The sequence below is a fragment of the Scardinius erythrophthalmus genome, assembly GCF_964197995.2.
Source record: "Scardinius erythrophthalmus genome assembly, chromosome: 7".
Taxonomy (NCBI): domain Eukaryota; kingdom Metazoa; phylum Chordata; class Actinopteri; order Cypriniformes; family Leuciscidae; genus Scardinius; species Scardinius erythrophthalmus.
In genome coordinates this window covers 14428462-14444110 of record NC_138227.1, presented here as the reverse complement: position 1 = coordinate 14444110, position 15649 = coordinate 14428462, and the positions used below count along the sequence as shown (strand labels likewise).

The window sequence follows — 15649 nt, the reverse complement described above, 5'->3', positions numbered from 1 at the left end:
AAATATGAAATCTATGGTAAGACACATTTTGGTAGCATGAAAGCTGTTTTTGGCAGTTTGTTCTTACCTGGTTTAAGATTATTTCCCAGTGCAGTCAAGGTTGACTGACAATTCTGAAAGTTTAAAAGTGCTTAAACTTCTTTTAAAACAAGCCTAACCATCTTGACCAGGCTGGAAGACCAGCAGAGATATCACTATCAATTTGAAAATGGAAATAAGTGGTGGCCAAGGCCAACCGCTCTACATACACACAGTCACATAGGCCTACAGTACACGTGGTCATATGATATGGCCTTTTATGGAGCTCTCACGTCTGGCTATGTTTAGGCTTTAATACATCTGATTATTGAATGTCACTGTCACAGCCTGTGCGGAAATAGTAGAAAACAAAACACAAAGATTTTATATTGTCACTGTTTCCTATTATCACTGTAAAGCCGCTTTGGAACAATCTACATTGTTAAAAGCGCTAGATAAATAAAGATGACTATTGTAAGTTTTAAAACGGTGTTGAATAATAGGCTACACATAATAATATGATAATTATGCCAATGCCACTACATGCTAATCCACCATACATTCTCAATCTGTGTAGGAATGTCCGACCTTGGATAACGAAGCGTTCTTTTCTATCAGTTGAACAAGTTCACAAAACCGGTCTGAACGATTTGTTCAGGAATGAGCCGAGAACCGATGGGTGAGCTGAAATTTGGGAGCCGAATAGATTAAATGCTACAAATACGGTCATGAAAATATGTTTGTGCATTTTTGACATATACGAAACAAAAGTTTGACTAAAATGTTTTAATAAATGGTATTTATTAATGCAAAATTGTTAAATATTTGATATATTCAAGTTTTTTCATATTTTAATTATTTATAGGTTCTAAAAAACTATGTCATTATGAGCTATCATGAGATGAATTATATCTGCATTACATAAAAGAAGCAGTGAATGGATTTTAGAACATGTTCTTTAAAACGGACGGTTCGAAAGGATCCATTTGCAGAAATGAACCGAAGATCCCATCGCTAGTTCTAATACCGAACCAATTCTCGCGAGATCGGACGAGGGGATAAGTTAAGGGAACATGGCGACGATGTCTCATTTGTTAAAGGTAAGAGACACTTTAGCTGTTTGCCTCTAAATTCTCCAGAAACAGTAAAAAAAAAACGTGTATACGCCTATAACCTTCAAATGACAAATGTACCACTGACATTTAGTGGCTTGCTCGGACTCTTACGTGCATGTCCAGTGAGTTTATAAGACTGTCTTGCAGCCTGTGTTAAGCTAGCAGGCTGTGAGCTAGCTGAGATTAATGAAGCCAATAATCACAATAATGCTGGACTGCATGCAGACTACTTAAAGTCAGTTTTCACGCCACTGGGTGTTGACTCGGTATTATTTTGTTTATAAATGTACATCATAAAGGGACATGTACCTGATGACAGTTAGCACGCATGTTGCTAGCTTGGCAAATGATTAAATGACACAGTGTTGTGACTGAGCTAATGAAATGACTATATGTGTTGAACATATCGAGTTTCATGTGCTAGTATTTTATTGCCTTACATGTCATGTCAGTAGGGTCAGATAGTTCAAATATGTGAGGAAATCATTTGAGGATTATTAATTAGAGAGAGTAGAGACTTAAATTTGTTTGAATGCAGTTAAGTACAGTGGTTGTGTGTCAGAACCTAGTGATCTGCTTACCTAGACAATATTTTTAATGTCATATATGTGTTCAAACGCACTAGTGATATCCAAAATGCTGTCTAGAGACATGAACTATCAGGTTGATTTTAAAAACCGTTCAGCCTGTTGCTTGCTATCTGTATTTGGTGGAAATTACATTTTAAGCATTTTTGAAATAAAATGACTGACTTCTTTTCTGGTTAACTAATTTCATAGCTAGCATTTTTTTTTTATTCAAAATATGTACAATTAAATAATATTTTTACACTTATTAGAATTGGAAATTATGCATAATAGCATTTTGTGTTCACAAGTGATATTTACCTTGATTTTTACTTTTTTTGTTTTCATCATGTCTCTTAATTTCAAGCTCTGTATCTTTGGTAAACAAGTACAATAATGTTTTAAAAATGTAAAACTTTAGTAGTTGCAGTAGCCTATTGTTCGTTGTGCTGGAAATTACACCATCACCGACACATTTGAAATTGTATATTTATTTTAAAATGATCATGATTTATTTAAAATATATATTTAATGCACTTTCATAATTTAAGATTGATAGTCTAATTCTGGTGCAATGGTAACACAAAAGGATAGTTCACCAAAAAATGAAAATTCTGACATTGATTACTCCCGTAAGACTTTCGTTCGTCTTCGGAACACAAATGAAGATGTTTTTAAGCAAATCTGAGCCAGTTCTGTCTTGACAGCTACACAACTACCACTTTGACGCTTAAAAAGTTCATAAATAGATTGTAAAACTAATCCATTTTAATCAAGAAGATATACAATGATCAGCAAACATAAAATCTCAACCGAACCTGCTTGTCGGGCAGAAACAAGGGAGTCTAAATTAAATCTGTCAATCATATGAAGTGATTGAGTCTCTTCATAAAATATGGACTAAACTGCTCAATTCATATGGATTAGTTTTACAATCTCTTTATAAACTTTTTGAAGCAACCAAGTGGTAGTCAATGGTGGGACAGAAATCTATCAGATTTCATTCAAATATCTTAATTTGTCTTCTGAATATGAATGAAAGTCTTAAGGGTTTGGAATGACATGAGGGTGAGTAAATAATCACAGAATTGTAATTTTTGGGTGAACTATCCCTTTAAATATATACATAAATGTATTTGAAAAGTAGCAAATGGCACGTTGAAAGATTAGTAAAGAATCTTTCTTTGTGACCTTAATATTATAAAAAAAGTTATAAAAACAAAGAAATAGTACAAAATACTGCTAAAAAAGTTCAAATAATTCAAAGACATAAGAAATAAAAGAAACAAACTACTTGCCTTATTGTAAATGCTTTGAGAAGCACAGATTTTCTGGAAAAATGTAAACACAAAAGTCTCCCATAATGTCTGGTTCATTGTGTCACAGATTAATGCAGGCATGCTCTTGTTCATCTGTTTCCTCTTCCATGTCTTTTTGCTTAGAACAAGGGTTCCCTCCAGTTTGAGGACAAGTGGGATCTTATGCGCCCCATTGTCCTTAAGTTGCTTCGCCAAGAGTCTGTAACTAAGCAGCAGTGGTTCGATCTTTTCTCGTAAGACCTTACATTATGAATTCAGATCTTTTTATATCCTACACATTAACTAAAGTCTGAAGGTGATGATACACAGAGCAACTTTTTGAGCAATGTTGCTGGGCAATGTTGCCATCAACGGGCAACCAGATGAGACACAGGGCCCACGACCGATCTAAATTATCCAGATAGAAATTTATTGCCCATTTTCAATGGGAAAGTGCCCAAGCAACAATCGTTCGGCAAGATCGCTCAAAAAGTTGCCCTGTGTATCATCACCTTGAGTGTTCAGTCTGTCTTTCTATTCTTCTTCATTCTCATAGAGATGTTCATGCAGTTTGTCTATGGGATGACAAAGGACCTGCAAAGATCCACCAGGCCCTCAAGGAGGACATTTTAGATTTTATTAAGCAAGCTCAAGCGGTAAGAGAGATCCAGGATTAAGTGACCTGTTAATGTTCTTCAGCAGAGTCATCTCTCATTCTTGAACATTGGTGTTTAGAGAGTGCTCAGTCACCAAGATGACACGGCGCTCCTCAAGGCTTACATCGTGGAGTGGAGGAAGTTCTTCACGCAGTGTGACATTCTTCCCAAACCATTCTGCCAGCTGGAGATCACCCTGATGGGCAAACAGGGCAGCAACAAAAAGTCCAATATGGAAGACAGCATAGTTAGGAAGGTCAGTGGGATAAAACATTTTTTAGGGCTGGGTTAAAAATACCACTTAAATCCGAAAAATCAGTCTTTTAGTCTATGCTGTTTCCAGATAACGTGTGAACAAATCTTCACTATACATTATTTTGTAGCGTGACTGTACTGTTTTTGCGCACTTTAATGTGGTGTGACAGATCGCTGTAGCGCCTCAGTTCAAGCGGCTCATGAACTAATCATCTCATTCTCATTAATACTAGTTACAGCACCAAATAAACATGAATGAACGTCAGAAAGTATGTTGAAAGAAACAGTACAACTTACCGAAATATATCATCCCCCAGTTTCACAGACAAGGATAAGCCTAGTCCCAGACTGAAATGCATGTTTGAACTGTTTTAACTGAAAGCAACTTGCACTAAAATATCTTAAAATATGTCAGTGCCATTGTTTTGTTGCGAGATGCACACCAGTAATGTTTTTTTCTAAGGAAAATTGAAAAAAATATATACTTAAATGTCCTAATTGAACTATGGCCTAATCCTGGCTTAATCTAAGCCCTGTCTGTGATACCAGGCCCACGTCTCATGTAATCACACAATCAGTGTTTCAACCACGGAAAGACATTCAAAGTATTTTGATAAATACATGCTGTTACACTTTATTTGAAGGTGTACTTGTCACATTTACGCACTGATTAATATCATTTAATTACATGTAGTTACTATAGGGTTAGGTTAAGATTAAGTTTGATTTAGGGTTAGTTGCATGCAATTATGCATAATGTATAGTAACTATGCTCTATATTACATATTCATTATAATTTACTTAACCTGTTCATCAATATTTAATGTATGTTTGAATAAATCCATCATGAAAACAAGTTTTTATGAAAGCCACAGTGGAAACATAATTGTCATAAAAAAAGTTATCAAAAAAAACCTGCCTTATGTGCAAATTCAAATGTCAGTGTACAAATTTTAGTCTTTAATATTATAGTAATGTACCAACTGACAGGGATCCCTAAATAATTGACGGCATTAGTTGACGTACTGTACCTGATATTTATCCAAATGATTCAATATCGAATTGAATTAAGATCGGAACTGTATTGAATCACAAGCCTGTGAATCGAAATTTAATCGAATTGTGAAATTTGTGTCAATGCCCAGCACTATTTTTTTATCTAAAATGGGATTCATTCTTTAGTTCTGCTTATGTTCTTGCAGTTGATGCTGGACACTTGGAACGAATCTATATTCTCCAACATCAAGAATAGATTACAGGATAGTGCAATGAAGTTGGTCCATGCCGAGCGGCTGGGAGAGGCGTTTGACTCGCAGTTGGTCATCGGGGTCAGAGAGTCATATGGTGAGATTTGCTGCAGTTCTATTATTGGATTGAGTGACTTTTTTGTTGAAAATTCAAAGAATTGGATGCTGTTATTAGTTAGAAGTCTCTTATAATCTCTCTTCCAGTGAACCTGTGCTCCAATCCTGATGATAAACTGCAGATCTACAGGGATAACTTTGAGAAAGCCTACCTAGACTCCACTGAGAGGTTCTACAGGACCCAGGCACCGTCCTACCTGCAGCAGAATGGAGTACAAAACTACATGAAATATGTACGGCCTGCCAGTGATCAGATTTTAGACTTCGTATTCCATACTAATCATGTTAGATAAAAACTGCACAGCCAAGAGTAGAGTTATGACTCCTGCTAACACTCTACATTTCTTCCATACTTGTGTCTGCAGTCATGTGTTCTCATATCTCTGTTTACAGGCTGACGCTAAGTTAAGGGAAGAGGAGAAACGTGCACTACGATATTTAGAGACACGACGTGAATGTAACTCTGTACAAGCAGTGAGTATATGATTGTCTTTTAAATAATGCATTAATAATTCATTCATTCACAATATAGGGCATCAATTGTTAAAATATTTGTGTATTTTTAAATGTAAATATATATGTAAAAAAAATATTATTTTTAAATGATTCAGTATTTGATATTTAATTTAATGTAAAGTCACATAGCCAGGTATGTCAGTCTGAAATTGTGGATTGTTTTTTTTCCCTAGCTTATGGAATGTTGTGTGAATGCGCTTGTAACGTCATTTAAAGAAACTATCTTGGCTGAATGTCCAGGCATGATCAAACGTAATGAGACTGACAGTGAGTATGAGACTTGGAAATCTATATTTAAAATGATCCCTTTAGGGTTTTTTTTATATAAACTATCATTGAAAATGTTGGGGTGGGTAAGAATTTTTAATGTGTATGAAAGAAGATTCTTATGCTCATCAAGGCTGCATTTATTTGATTAAAAATACAGTAAAAAACAGTAATATTGTGAAATATTATTACAATTTAAAATAACTGTTTTCTATTTGAATATGTTTTAAAATGTGATTTATTCCTGTGATGCAAAGCTGAATATTCAGTACCATTACTCTGGTATTTAGTGTCACATGAATCATGATCCTTCAGAAATCATTCTAATATTCTGATTTTTTTTCTCAAGAAACATTTCTTCTTGTTATCAATGAGAAAACCGTTGTGCCACTTAACATTTTTCGGGAAATGTGATTTTTTTTTTTTTTTTTTTTTTTTTTCAGGATTCTTAGAATAGAAAAAAAAAAAATTGTAACATTATAAATGTCTTTACTAATGCTTTTGATCAATTGAATGCATCCTTGCTGAATAAATATATGGATTCCTTTTAAAATAAAATTTTACTGACCCTATGCTTTTGAACAGTAGTGTATTTTCCATAAAGTTGCATTTTTTTAAATAGCTATATAATATCTTTAAATATAAGCTTTTAAACCTCAGTGAACTCTTCATCCACAGAGCTGCACCTCATGTTCTCTCTCATGGATAAAGTTCCCAATGGGATTGAACCCATGCTGAAAGACCTAGAGGATCACATCATCAGTGCTGGACTGGCAGATATGGTGGCCGCTGCCGAGACCATCACAACAGTGAGAACAATATTCAAAGCTTTGAAATTCTGACCTTTGTGTTATGGCAGATTCTCAACCATTAGGTGTTAACGTTCTTGTTTATGTTTTTCCTCAGGACTCTGAGAAATATGTGGAGCAGCTCCTGACTCTGTTCAATCGCTTTAGTAAATTAGTAAAGGAAGCTTTCCAGGATGATCCTCGGTTCCTGACAGCCAGAGACAAAGTGAGCACGCCGCCCCATCTGTATTCATTCTCACTGTCGTACAGTTGGTCTCAGTAAGTAGCCTGCATGACTAGATCACACCGCAGATGGTTTCCAGAGATCTGTGATGACACAGGAGAACATCGGAAGGTTATACAACAATAATCCATTAGAAACACTGTTGATGTTACTGGAAAATGAATTGACTTGTTTATTTTACATAAATAAAGTGTTTGTCTTGCTTATATTTTTAATGACTTGTAACATATAGTTTTTAATTTCCCCCAGGCATATAAAGCAGTTGTTAATGATGCCACAATATTTAAGTTGGAGCTGCCATTAAAACAGAAGGGGTGAGTAACGGTTTATAGTGAGAAGCACAAAATAACCTCCTTTTAACTTCATTAAGTGCTGAGTGCTGCTAATGGACCCTTTTCACATTTACGAGGTTTTCCGAAAAGGAAGTCTTCATCGTTGGCTAAACTTCTGTAGCAGTGAACAGAAAACTACAACAAATATATTTTCTGCGCTCCCATTTTCTACAATAGCAAAAGAAAAAAAATCCATGATAATGTTTCTGTGACCTTCCAAAAGAGGCAAAAAAAAATTTAACTAAAATTTTAGTGCTATAAATGTACATTAATTTTGAAAAATTAAAAAATAAACTAGAAATTCACACTAGATTCACAGTCTGTGAAAAGGGTCCGTATGCATTTGTGCATTCTTGTTCCATGTTTGAGTTGTATCAGCTTATATCAATTACGTTTGATGACACTTTAAAGGGTTATTTAAAGGTCACTTTAAAGACCCATAAGACTTTCGTATATCTTCGAAACACAAATGAAGATATTTTTGATGAAATCTGAGAGATTTCTGTCCCTCCATTGACAGCTATGCAACTACCACTTTGACACTTCAAAAAGTTCATAAAGAGATCATAAAACTAATCCATATGAATTGAGCGGTTTAGTCCAAGTTTTCTGAAGAGACTCGATCGCTTTATATGATGAACAGATTGAATTTAGACTTTTGTTCACATATAAACATTTATCAGCAAACATAAGCAGAACTCTTGACGCACAAGAACTAACCTCATTGGTTCTTGCTGAAGCTCAAACGTGCTGCGTAACACGAGAATGAATCTCATTGGTTCTTGCTGAAGCTCAAGCGTGCTGCGTAACACGAAAATGAATCTCATTGGTTCGTGCTGATGCTCAAACGTGCTGCGTAACACGAGAACTAACCTCATTGGTTCTTGCTGAAGCTCAAACACGCTGCGTAACACGAGAATGAACCTCATTGGTTCTTGCTGAAGCTCAAACGTGCTGCGTAACATGAGAATGAACCTCATTGGTTCTTTCTGAAGCTCAAACGTGCTGCGTAACATGAGAATGAACCCCATTGGTTCTTGCATTTCAAGCGAACATGCTTGAGCTTCCATTTACCACAACTGATATGTGAGTTGATGAGTTATATGTTAATTAATTATATTTATATGAGAAAAAAAGCCTAAATTAAATCTGTTAAGTATATAAAGTGATTGTGTCTCTTCAGAAAATTTGGACTAAACCGTTATTAACGTTTTGAAGCATCAAAGTGGTAGTTCCGGTCAATGGAGGGAAAGAAATCTCTCAGATTTCATTCAAATATCTGCATCTGTCTTTTGAAGATGAACGAACGTCTTAGGGGTTTGGAATGACATGAGGGTGAGTAAATGATAACAGAATTTTCATTTTTTGGTGAACTAACCCTTTAATGTTTCTAAATGCAGAGTGGGCCTCAAAACACAACCAGAGTCAAAGTGTCCGGAGTTGCTTGCCAACTATTGTGACATGCTGCTAAGAAAGACTCCCCTCAGCAAAAAGCTGACCTCAGAGGAGATTGAGCTCAAACTGAAGGAAGTGGTAAGGCATTTATGACATGTCACATGTTGTTGTTGTCCTTAAGTGTTTCGAAATTTAAATACTACTAATTCCTTCCTGTAGCTGCTTGTGCTAAAATACGTCCAGAATAAGGATGTGTTCATGAGATACCACAAAGCCCACCTGACCAGGCGTCTGATCCTGGACATCTCAGCGGACAGTGAGATCGAGGAGAACATGGTCGAGTGGCTCAGGGTGAGAATAAAAGAGAAATGAGTGACTGAAACTCAATTTGAGTGTTTTGTATTTTAATGGCTCACTGTTTGCTTCGGTCTGGCATGCTTCAGGAAGTTGGGATGCCGGCTGACTATGTGAACAAGCTAGCTAGAATGTTCCAAGACATCAAAGTGTCCGAAGATCTTAACCAGGTTTTCAAGGAGGTGCACAAACACAACAAGCTGGCTTTACCAGGTGACTTACAAGCCCAGTTTTTCTCTCTCTCTCTATATATATATATATGCATTTACGCTACCTTTGAAAAGTGTGGGGTCAGTGAGATTTTTCATCAATGAATCCTGAAAAAATGTATCATGGTTTCCAAAAAATATTAATCAGCATTAATCATTTGAAAAAATGTTTCTTGATCAGCAAAGCATCATATTAGAATGATTTCTGAAGGATCATGTGACACTGAAGACTGGAGTAATGATGCAGAAAATTCGATAGGCTGCTCACTGCAGAGCCAATGGGTGGAGCTTGACATCCAGCTCCTCCTCTCTGGATGTTAGGGGTGGAGCTTTAGCATCTAGCTACACCCTAACCCTACTCATAAACCTATCCCTAAACCAAATTTGGTCAAGCTCCACCATAGTGAACATTTGTGATAAATATTAGTGATGATGTGATGGGGCTTGTTTTTCATTTGGACAGTAGTTCCTAAGGTCTCTTTCTCTCCCCTTCTGTTACTCAGCGGACTCTGTGAACATAAAGATCTTGAATGCTGGAGCTTGGTCACGCAGCTCAGAGAAAGTGTTTGTGTCTCTGCCCACTGAGCTGGAAGATCTCATCCCTGAGGTGGAGGACTTCTACAAGAAGAACCACAGCGGCCGCAAACTCCACTGGCACCACCTCATGTCTAATGGCATTGTGGGTGCATTTTATACACTTTGGGTGTTTAATGCTTAGTAGTGATTTGCAACTGTAAATGCTTGCAACTTTTAGCTAATCAGTCTGTGTGCTCTCCGGTAGATCACTTTCAAGAATGAAGTAGGGCAATATGACCTGGAGGTCACGACCTTCCAACTGGCTGTACTTTTTGCCTGGAACCAAAGACCACGCGAGAAGATCAGCTTTGAGAATCTGAAACTTGCCACTGAGCTGCCTGACGCCGAACTGAGACGAACTCTCTGGGTATTCTGTCAATCAACACCAAATTAATAGTAGAAAAATTGAAAAGCACTCTGGAAACTTTTGCACAAGAATTGCACTTTTTGTGTTAAGATGTTTACTTAGAACATTGTCTGCATTAAATATAAAAAAAAAATAACATGCTCTGAAAAGTTGCAAAAATATCAGTTTTTGTTCATCGAGTGGAAAACACTTTGAAATTACGCAAACTGGCAATAGAAAAGCTGAAAATGTCTTATCCACTTAAAACGCTATTGGCGTCTAGTATTTAAATAAAGTGATGGTTAAAGGAATATTCTGTAGCCTGAAAAAAAGTTTGCTTCATTCTCTGAATTTAGATTAGTGTTAATTATTGGAATATATTGACATTAATTTATTCATTTAAATACTTTCTATACTTCCCCGGCCCCCTGGTTGAGAACCACTGTTTTAACATGGGTGCACTGATATTAAAATTCGGACCGATATGGTTAAGCCGATAATTATCTTTCTGGTTGATAACTGATAAATAACCAATATTAAAATGTTATACTATTTTGTGTAAACAAATTAAAAATAAAACACTAAGAACTAAAATCAATCATAATGTTACAAGTGAAAGTGAATTTTGATATCACCACATTATAATGTACAGTATAAAAATGGATATTCATTTTGAAATTTGATTACTTTTATCAGTTTCTCAATTACTAGTGTTTTTAAAAATGAATTAGAAATATCGATTGATTTTGAGAAATTAAAATATCTTTGTTTATAGATGTGGTAACATCATCATTTACCTTTTTCCCCTCTCTTTTTGTTCAGTCTCTTGTTGCCTTCCCAAAGCTCAAACGTCAAGTGCTGTCATATGAACCGCCCGTGAGCTCTCCCAAAGACTTCACGGACAGCACATTGTTTTTCGTTAACCAGGAATTCTCCTTGATGTAAGGACATCTCAATCTCATCTCCTGCTTTGACTTTTACTCGCTCTTTCATTTACTTAGTGCCCTTTTTTTCCCGTTTTTCCTCAGAAAAAATTCCAAGGTTCAAAAGAGGGGGAAGATAAACCTAATCGGCCGATTGCAGCTGACGACGGAGCGAATGAGAGAAGAGGAGAACGAAGGCATCGTCCAGCTTAGAATATTAAGAACACAGGTACAAAATTTAAAAAATCATTACTAGTGCTTTCTGTTCACAAACTAGTCACTATGCTCCAAGTGCACTTTGGGCTTAATTTGTTTGTTTTTTTCCACCGCAACATTTCAGGAGGCCATCATTCAGATCATGAAGATGCGTAAGAAGATCACAAACGCTCAGCTGCAGACCGAGCTGGTGGAGATCCTCAAGAACATGTTCCTCCCTCAGAAGAAAATGATCAAGGAACAGATCGAGTGGCTCATCGAGCACAAGTACATCAAGAGAGACGAGACGGACATAAACACCTTCATCTACATGGCGTAGCGCGGAAACGACTCCGAAGATGATCTGTAACCGTTCCCAAGGACGACGTACCTGTCGAGGATCGGCAGCGGGGGGAGGGATGGTGATGTCTCAAAGATACTGCTTAGGCTGCTGGTCTGGTGGCGTAGTCAAGAGCTTGTTTTAACGACAGACAGTCACACATCAGATAAAAAATGTATTTAAAAAAAAAAATCCCTGCCTTACCTTACAGTGAAGACACATGGGGATCAGAATAGGAGATTAAAAAAAATAGGAAAAAAGACAAAGGATTCTATTTTTGCCATTGGTAGTCAGTATGCATGGTGGGCGTTTGGCCTTTTGTGTGTGTACATCTCCAGCAGCATGCGGTCAGTGGGAATGTCACATTCATCCGAGGACTTGCTTGTGTGTGCCGTGTTACGAGTGTTTTTTTTGTTTTGTTTTTCCACATCCTCCGTCTGGACCCTGCCACGTCCCATCCTCACCGCACAGCCCGGGCCGAGAGCCGTCCCATCGTCGCCACCGCAAACACCTGGCCGTGAACGCTGAGGAGCACGGGCTGGGATGGAGGACTAGCATTTGCACTTTTCACACTCTCTGCCACAATGTCAGCATGGATTTATTTGGATTGATTTTCACATCTTTGGGTTTCGTTTCCACTTTTTCTTTCTTCGTCAGAAGTTTGCAAACGTTGAACCATCTTTAAGCTACGAAAGATTTGATTGGCTCATTGCAGTTTAGACGGCAAGTTACTCTTCAAAATGCCAGGAAATGCTGGCGTTCAGATGTCACAAAGGGTCAAGGTCTGCAGAGAAAATCTTTCGTATCGGTTTGATATGTTTTTGTCCGTTTTGCTGTAAATGCATTATCAGTGTGCGCCAAGTGAGACGGTCAGTGTAACAGTGTAGTTTCAGTCCATTTTTTTGTTTGTTTACGACTCAGAATTTTCCGTTATCTGTCTCGAATAGTGACCGAGATGCTGACTGAATTGTTCCAGGAGCCTGTGATGAGGTGGCTCCACTAAGGTCCAAAACCAGCCAACCTGTTGAATTTGAGTCACAACTACAATTTATTCTCATTGCCCCGTCACAGCTGAGCACACACAAGCGGTAAAGCAGTTACATGAGTCCGAGTAAAGCAAGCACCGCTCCAACCTCAGGTAAAGTAGGGCAGAGTTATTTTAGTCGGTTGTGCTAACCCTAACCCTAACTTTAATTAGCGCATCGCGGTTCTTGCTAAACACACATTGCCAAAGCAAAGCACAAGAGTGCTGATCTTAAAATCATTATAGTGATTGTTTTCCCTCTATTTTTGAGGTTCCCCGAGAAAGCCTCGTCATTCGTCGCCACATTTAGTGGGAAACGTGATTCGTTAGTATACTATTATGTGTCTCTGAACAAACGCTTGTGCAATTACTGATCAGCTGTTTATTATAATCAAATGAACTGTCTCATGATTATTAGCGTTTAAGTGCATACAAGTATTAATATGGATAATGTTATTATCCAGGCAGATTTCGTATATAGGCAGTCTCTGGTCAGTCTAGGATGTAGTTTCTTCAGTGGGTTTCAAATGACGGTTGAATCAAACCATATATCAGCCATTCAGTGTGTTGTCTGGAAAAAAATGTCTAAACTACCATTTTCACTGGCTGATGCTATCAAGTTTTGATTTTAAATTCATCTACACTCAAACTAAAGGGGCGAATAATGAGTTTCTGAGGAGGTCCCAAATGAAATCACAGTGATATTTCTATTAAATTGTTTCCATCTCCACTATAACATTTCCCGTCAGTTTTTAATACAGATCAGTCACTCATTTGTTTCCCTGGTGTTTGATTTCACATGGTAACTCAAAATAGTGAAAAGGTTCCATTTGATTCACAAAAGCGTTGTTTATAAGATCCAGATGTACAATGGTGTTTGAGAACATTGAGTTCGATTGTCCTCTTTATTTATTGATAACTTAAGCATGTTTGAGAGGACGAGAGAGTGTGTGTGTGTGTGTGTGTGTGTGTGTGTGTGTGTGTGTGTGTGTGTGTGTGTGTGTGTGTGTGTGTGTGTGTGTGTGTGTGTGTGTGTGTGTGTGTGTGTGTGTGTGTGTGTGTGTGTGTGTGTGTGTGTGTGTGTGTGTGTGTGTGTGTGTGTGTGTGTGTGTGTGTGTGTGTGTGTGTGTGTGTGTGTGTGTGTGTGTGTGTGTGTGTGTGTGTGTGTGTGTGTGTGTGTGTGTGTGTGTGTGTGTGTGTGTGTGTGTGTGTGTGTGTGTGTGTGTGTGTGTGTGTGTGTGTGTGTGTGTGTGTGTGTGTGTGTGTGTGTGTGTGTGTGTGTGTGTGTGTGTGTGTGTGTGTGTGTGTGTGTGTGTGTGTGTGTGTGTGTGTGTGTGTGTGTGTGTGTGTGTGTGTGTGTGTGTGTACGCTTAGGAGCCTTTTGCAACAGGGTGATGTCATATCCTGTTGCGTTTATGCATTTTCATTTTTGGAGTTTAAAATGGATGTTTCTGCCAACTGTATGATTTCCTCTATCAATTACTCTTGGTAAATACCTTTTTTAAATTTTAGTAGGACAAGCACTATGGTTTTCATATTTATCAATCACAGTTGGCGTTTGTTGTGTGCTTGTGGTATTCATGAGCCCATTGTTTTTTTTTTAATGACATCAAATGAAATGCAGACCCAAAAGCTGAAATGTCAGTTCATTGTAGTAGAAGATGATGAAACTGAATAAAAATGTTGTGAATGACCTTACAGGGGAATGCTATATGAAATTATGAATTATACTTTATTGTTTGCAAATTGTTTTCTCTGATGCACATGAAATGTTCCAGTAACAAGAGTGCACATCATTCAGTGATATAATGCAATAAGTGAGCGTGAAACAAAACATTTTGGAATCTGTCGATGGGATATTCTGTAATAAAGTTGTGTCCACATATAACACTCACTATTAAGTTGATTATATTGGACTGCAGTGGTGAGATGGGGTGATAAATATATATTTTTCAACTTCATGGCCGGCACATCAGTATTTTCGTCATTCTAATATGATAATGTGTACTTATTGTCCTTTTTGTCTCTCCACTATATCACATACCAGGAGGAGTGGTGTTTGTGTCGTATCACTCTCCTGTTTTGTTGAGTGTCTTCCATTATTGTCACAGCATAAAAGTTTTGTTCATTACAAACAACGAATGATCTTTATCCAAACACTGACCAAAGTGTAAAGGTTTGTGTTTATTCTTAAATCATTATCTCAGTCAGATCACTTTACTTTAGTCAGATGTGTACTTGTGATGGTTTTTAATCACTATTCTCTGCATAGTTGTCACTATTCATAGTTTGTGTGACACATTAGGACAGTTCTGCAATTATTCCCGCAAACACTTTCTGGTAAACAGTTCGGTGGGAAACTGAACACATAAGTTCCCTGTAGTGTGAGAGACTGCTGTTGCAACAAGCAAAATGTAAGTGTGGTTCCGAGAAGGTGCATATGCACTGCCTATGACTGTCTGTTTTCAAGATTTCTTGCCTGAAGCCTTTAAAGCTTCAAGAATATTTGAAAATTATGAAGTGAATGTGTGCCATTGTACAGTGAAGATCTGGAACGGATGCTATTCTTTAAGTGCGAGTGAACCATTTTCATGTACTGGATTTTTTTTTATGTTGCATAATTTATTTACTGGCGAAATAAAAATATTATTTGATTGAGGCTGATGTGAGTTGATTTGATTTATTATTATATATATATATATATATATATATATTGGATCTTGTTTCCACAAAACAGAGCAAATAAGGGTCAATGCTATAAACCCTGTGCAGTAAAATGAAGGGTTTCTTTACCAATGAGAGTATGTCATTATGAAAAATAAATGAAATAGCTGAAAATTGCATTAGTAATATGTTTTATATATTTAA

At 37.1% G+C, this 15649-nt stretch overlaps 2 protein-coding genes across 2 annotated transcripts in view; both read left to right on the top strand.

Annotated features, from left to right (window-relative positions):
* LOC308693715 (E3 ubiquitin-protein ligase TRIM39-like) overlaps positions 1-15649 on the top strand; it is a gene marked incomplete at both ends in the record, with an annotated part of 764022 nt that overhangs the window by 566654 nt on the left and 181719 nt on the right. The gene's annotated exons all lie outside the window — the stretch shown is intronic.
* Positions 1061-14478, top strand: cul5a (cullin 5a). Its single transcript, XM_081370222.1, has 19 exons — positions 1061-1118; positions 3142-3251; positions 3554-3653; positions 3733-3909; positions 5111-5252; positions 5360-5505; positions 5666-5746; positions 5962-6055; positions 6734-6864; positions 6962-7069; positions 7337-7401; positions 8820-8952; positions 9034-9165; positions 9258-9381; positions 9881-10056; positions 10159-10320; positions 11122-11240; positions 11328-11451; positions 11563-14478. The coding sequence occupies exons 1-19, from the start codon at positions 1092-1094 to the stop codon at positions 11755-11757; spliced, it is 2346 nt and encodes a 781-aa protein (XP_081226348.1). The 5' UTR covers positions 1061-1091; the 3' UTR covers positions 11758-14478.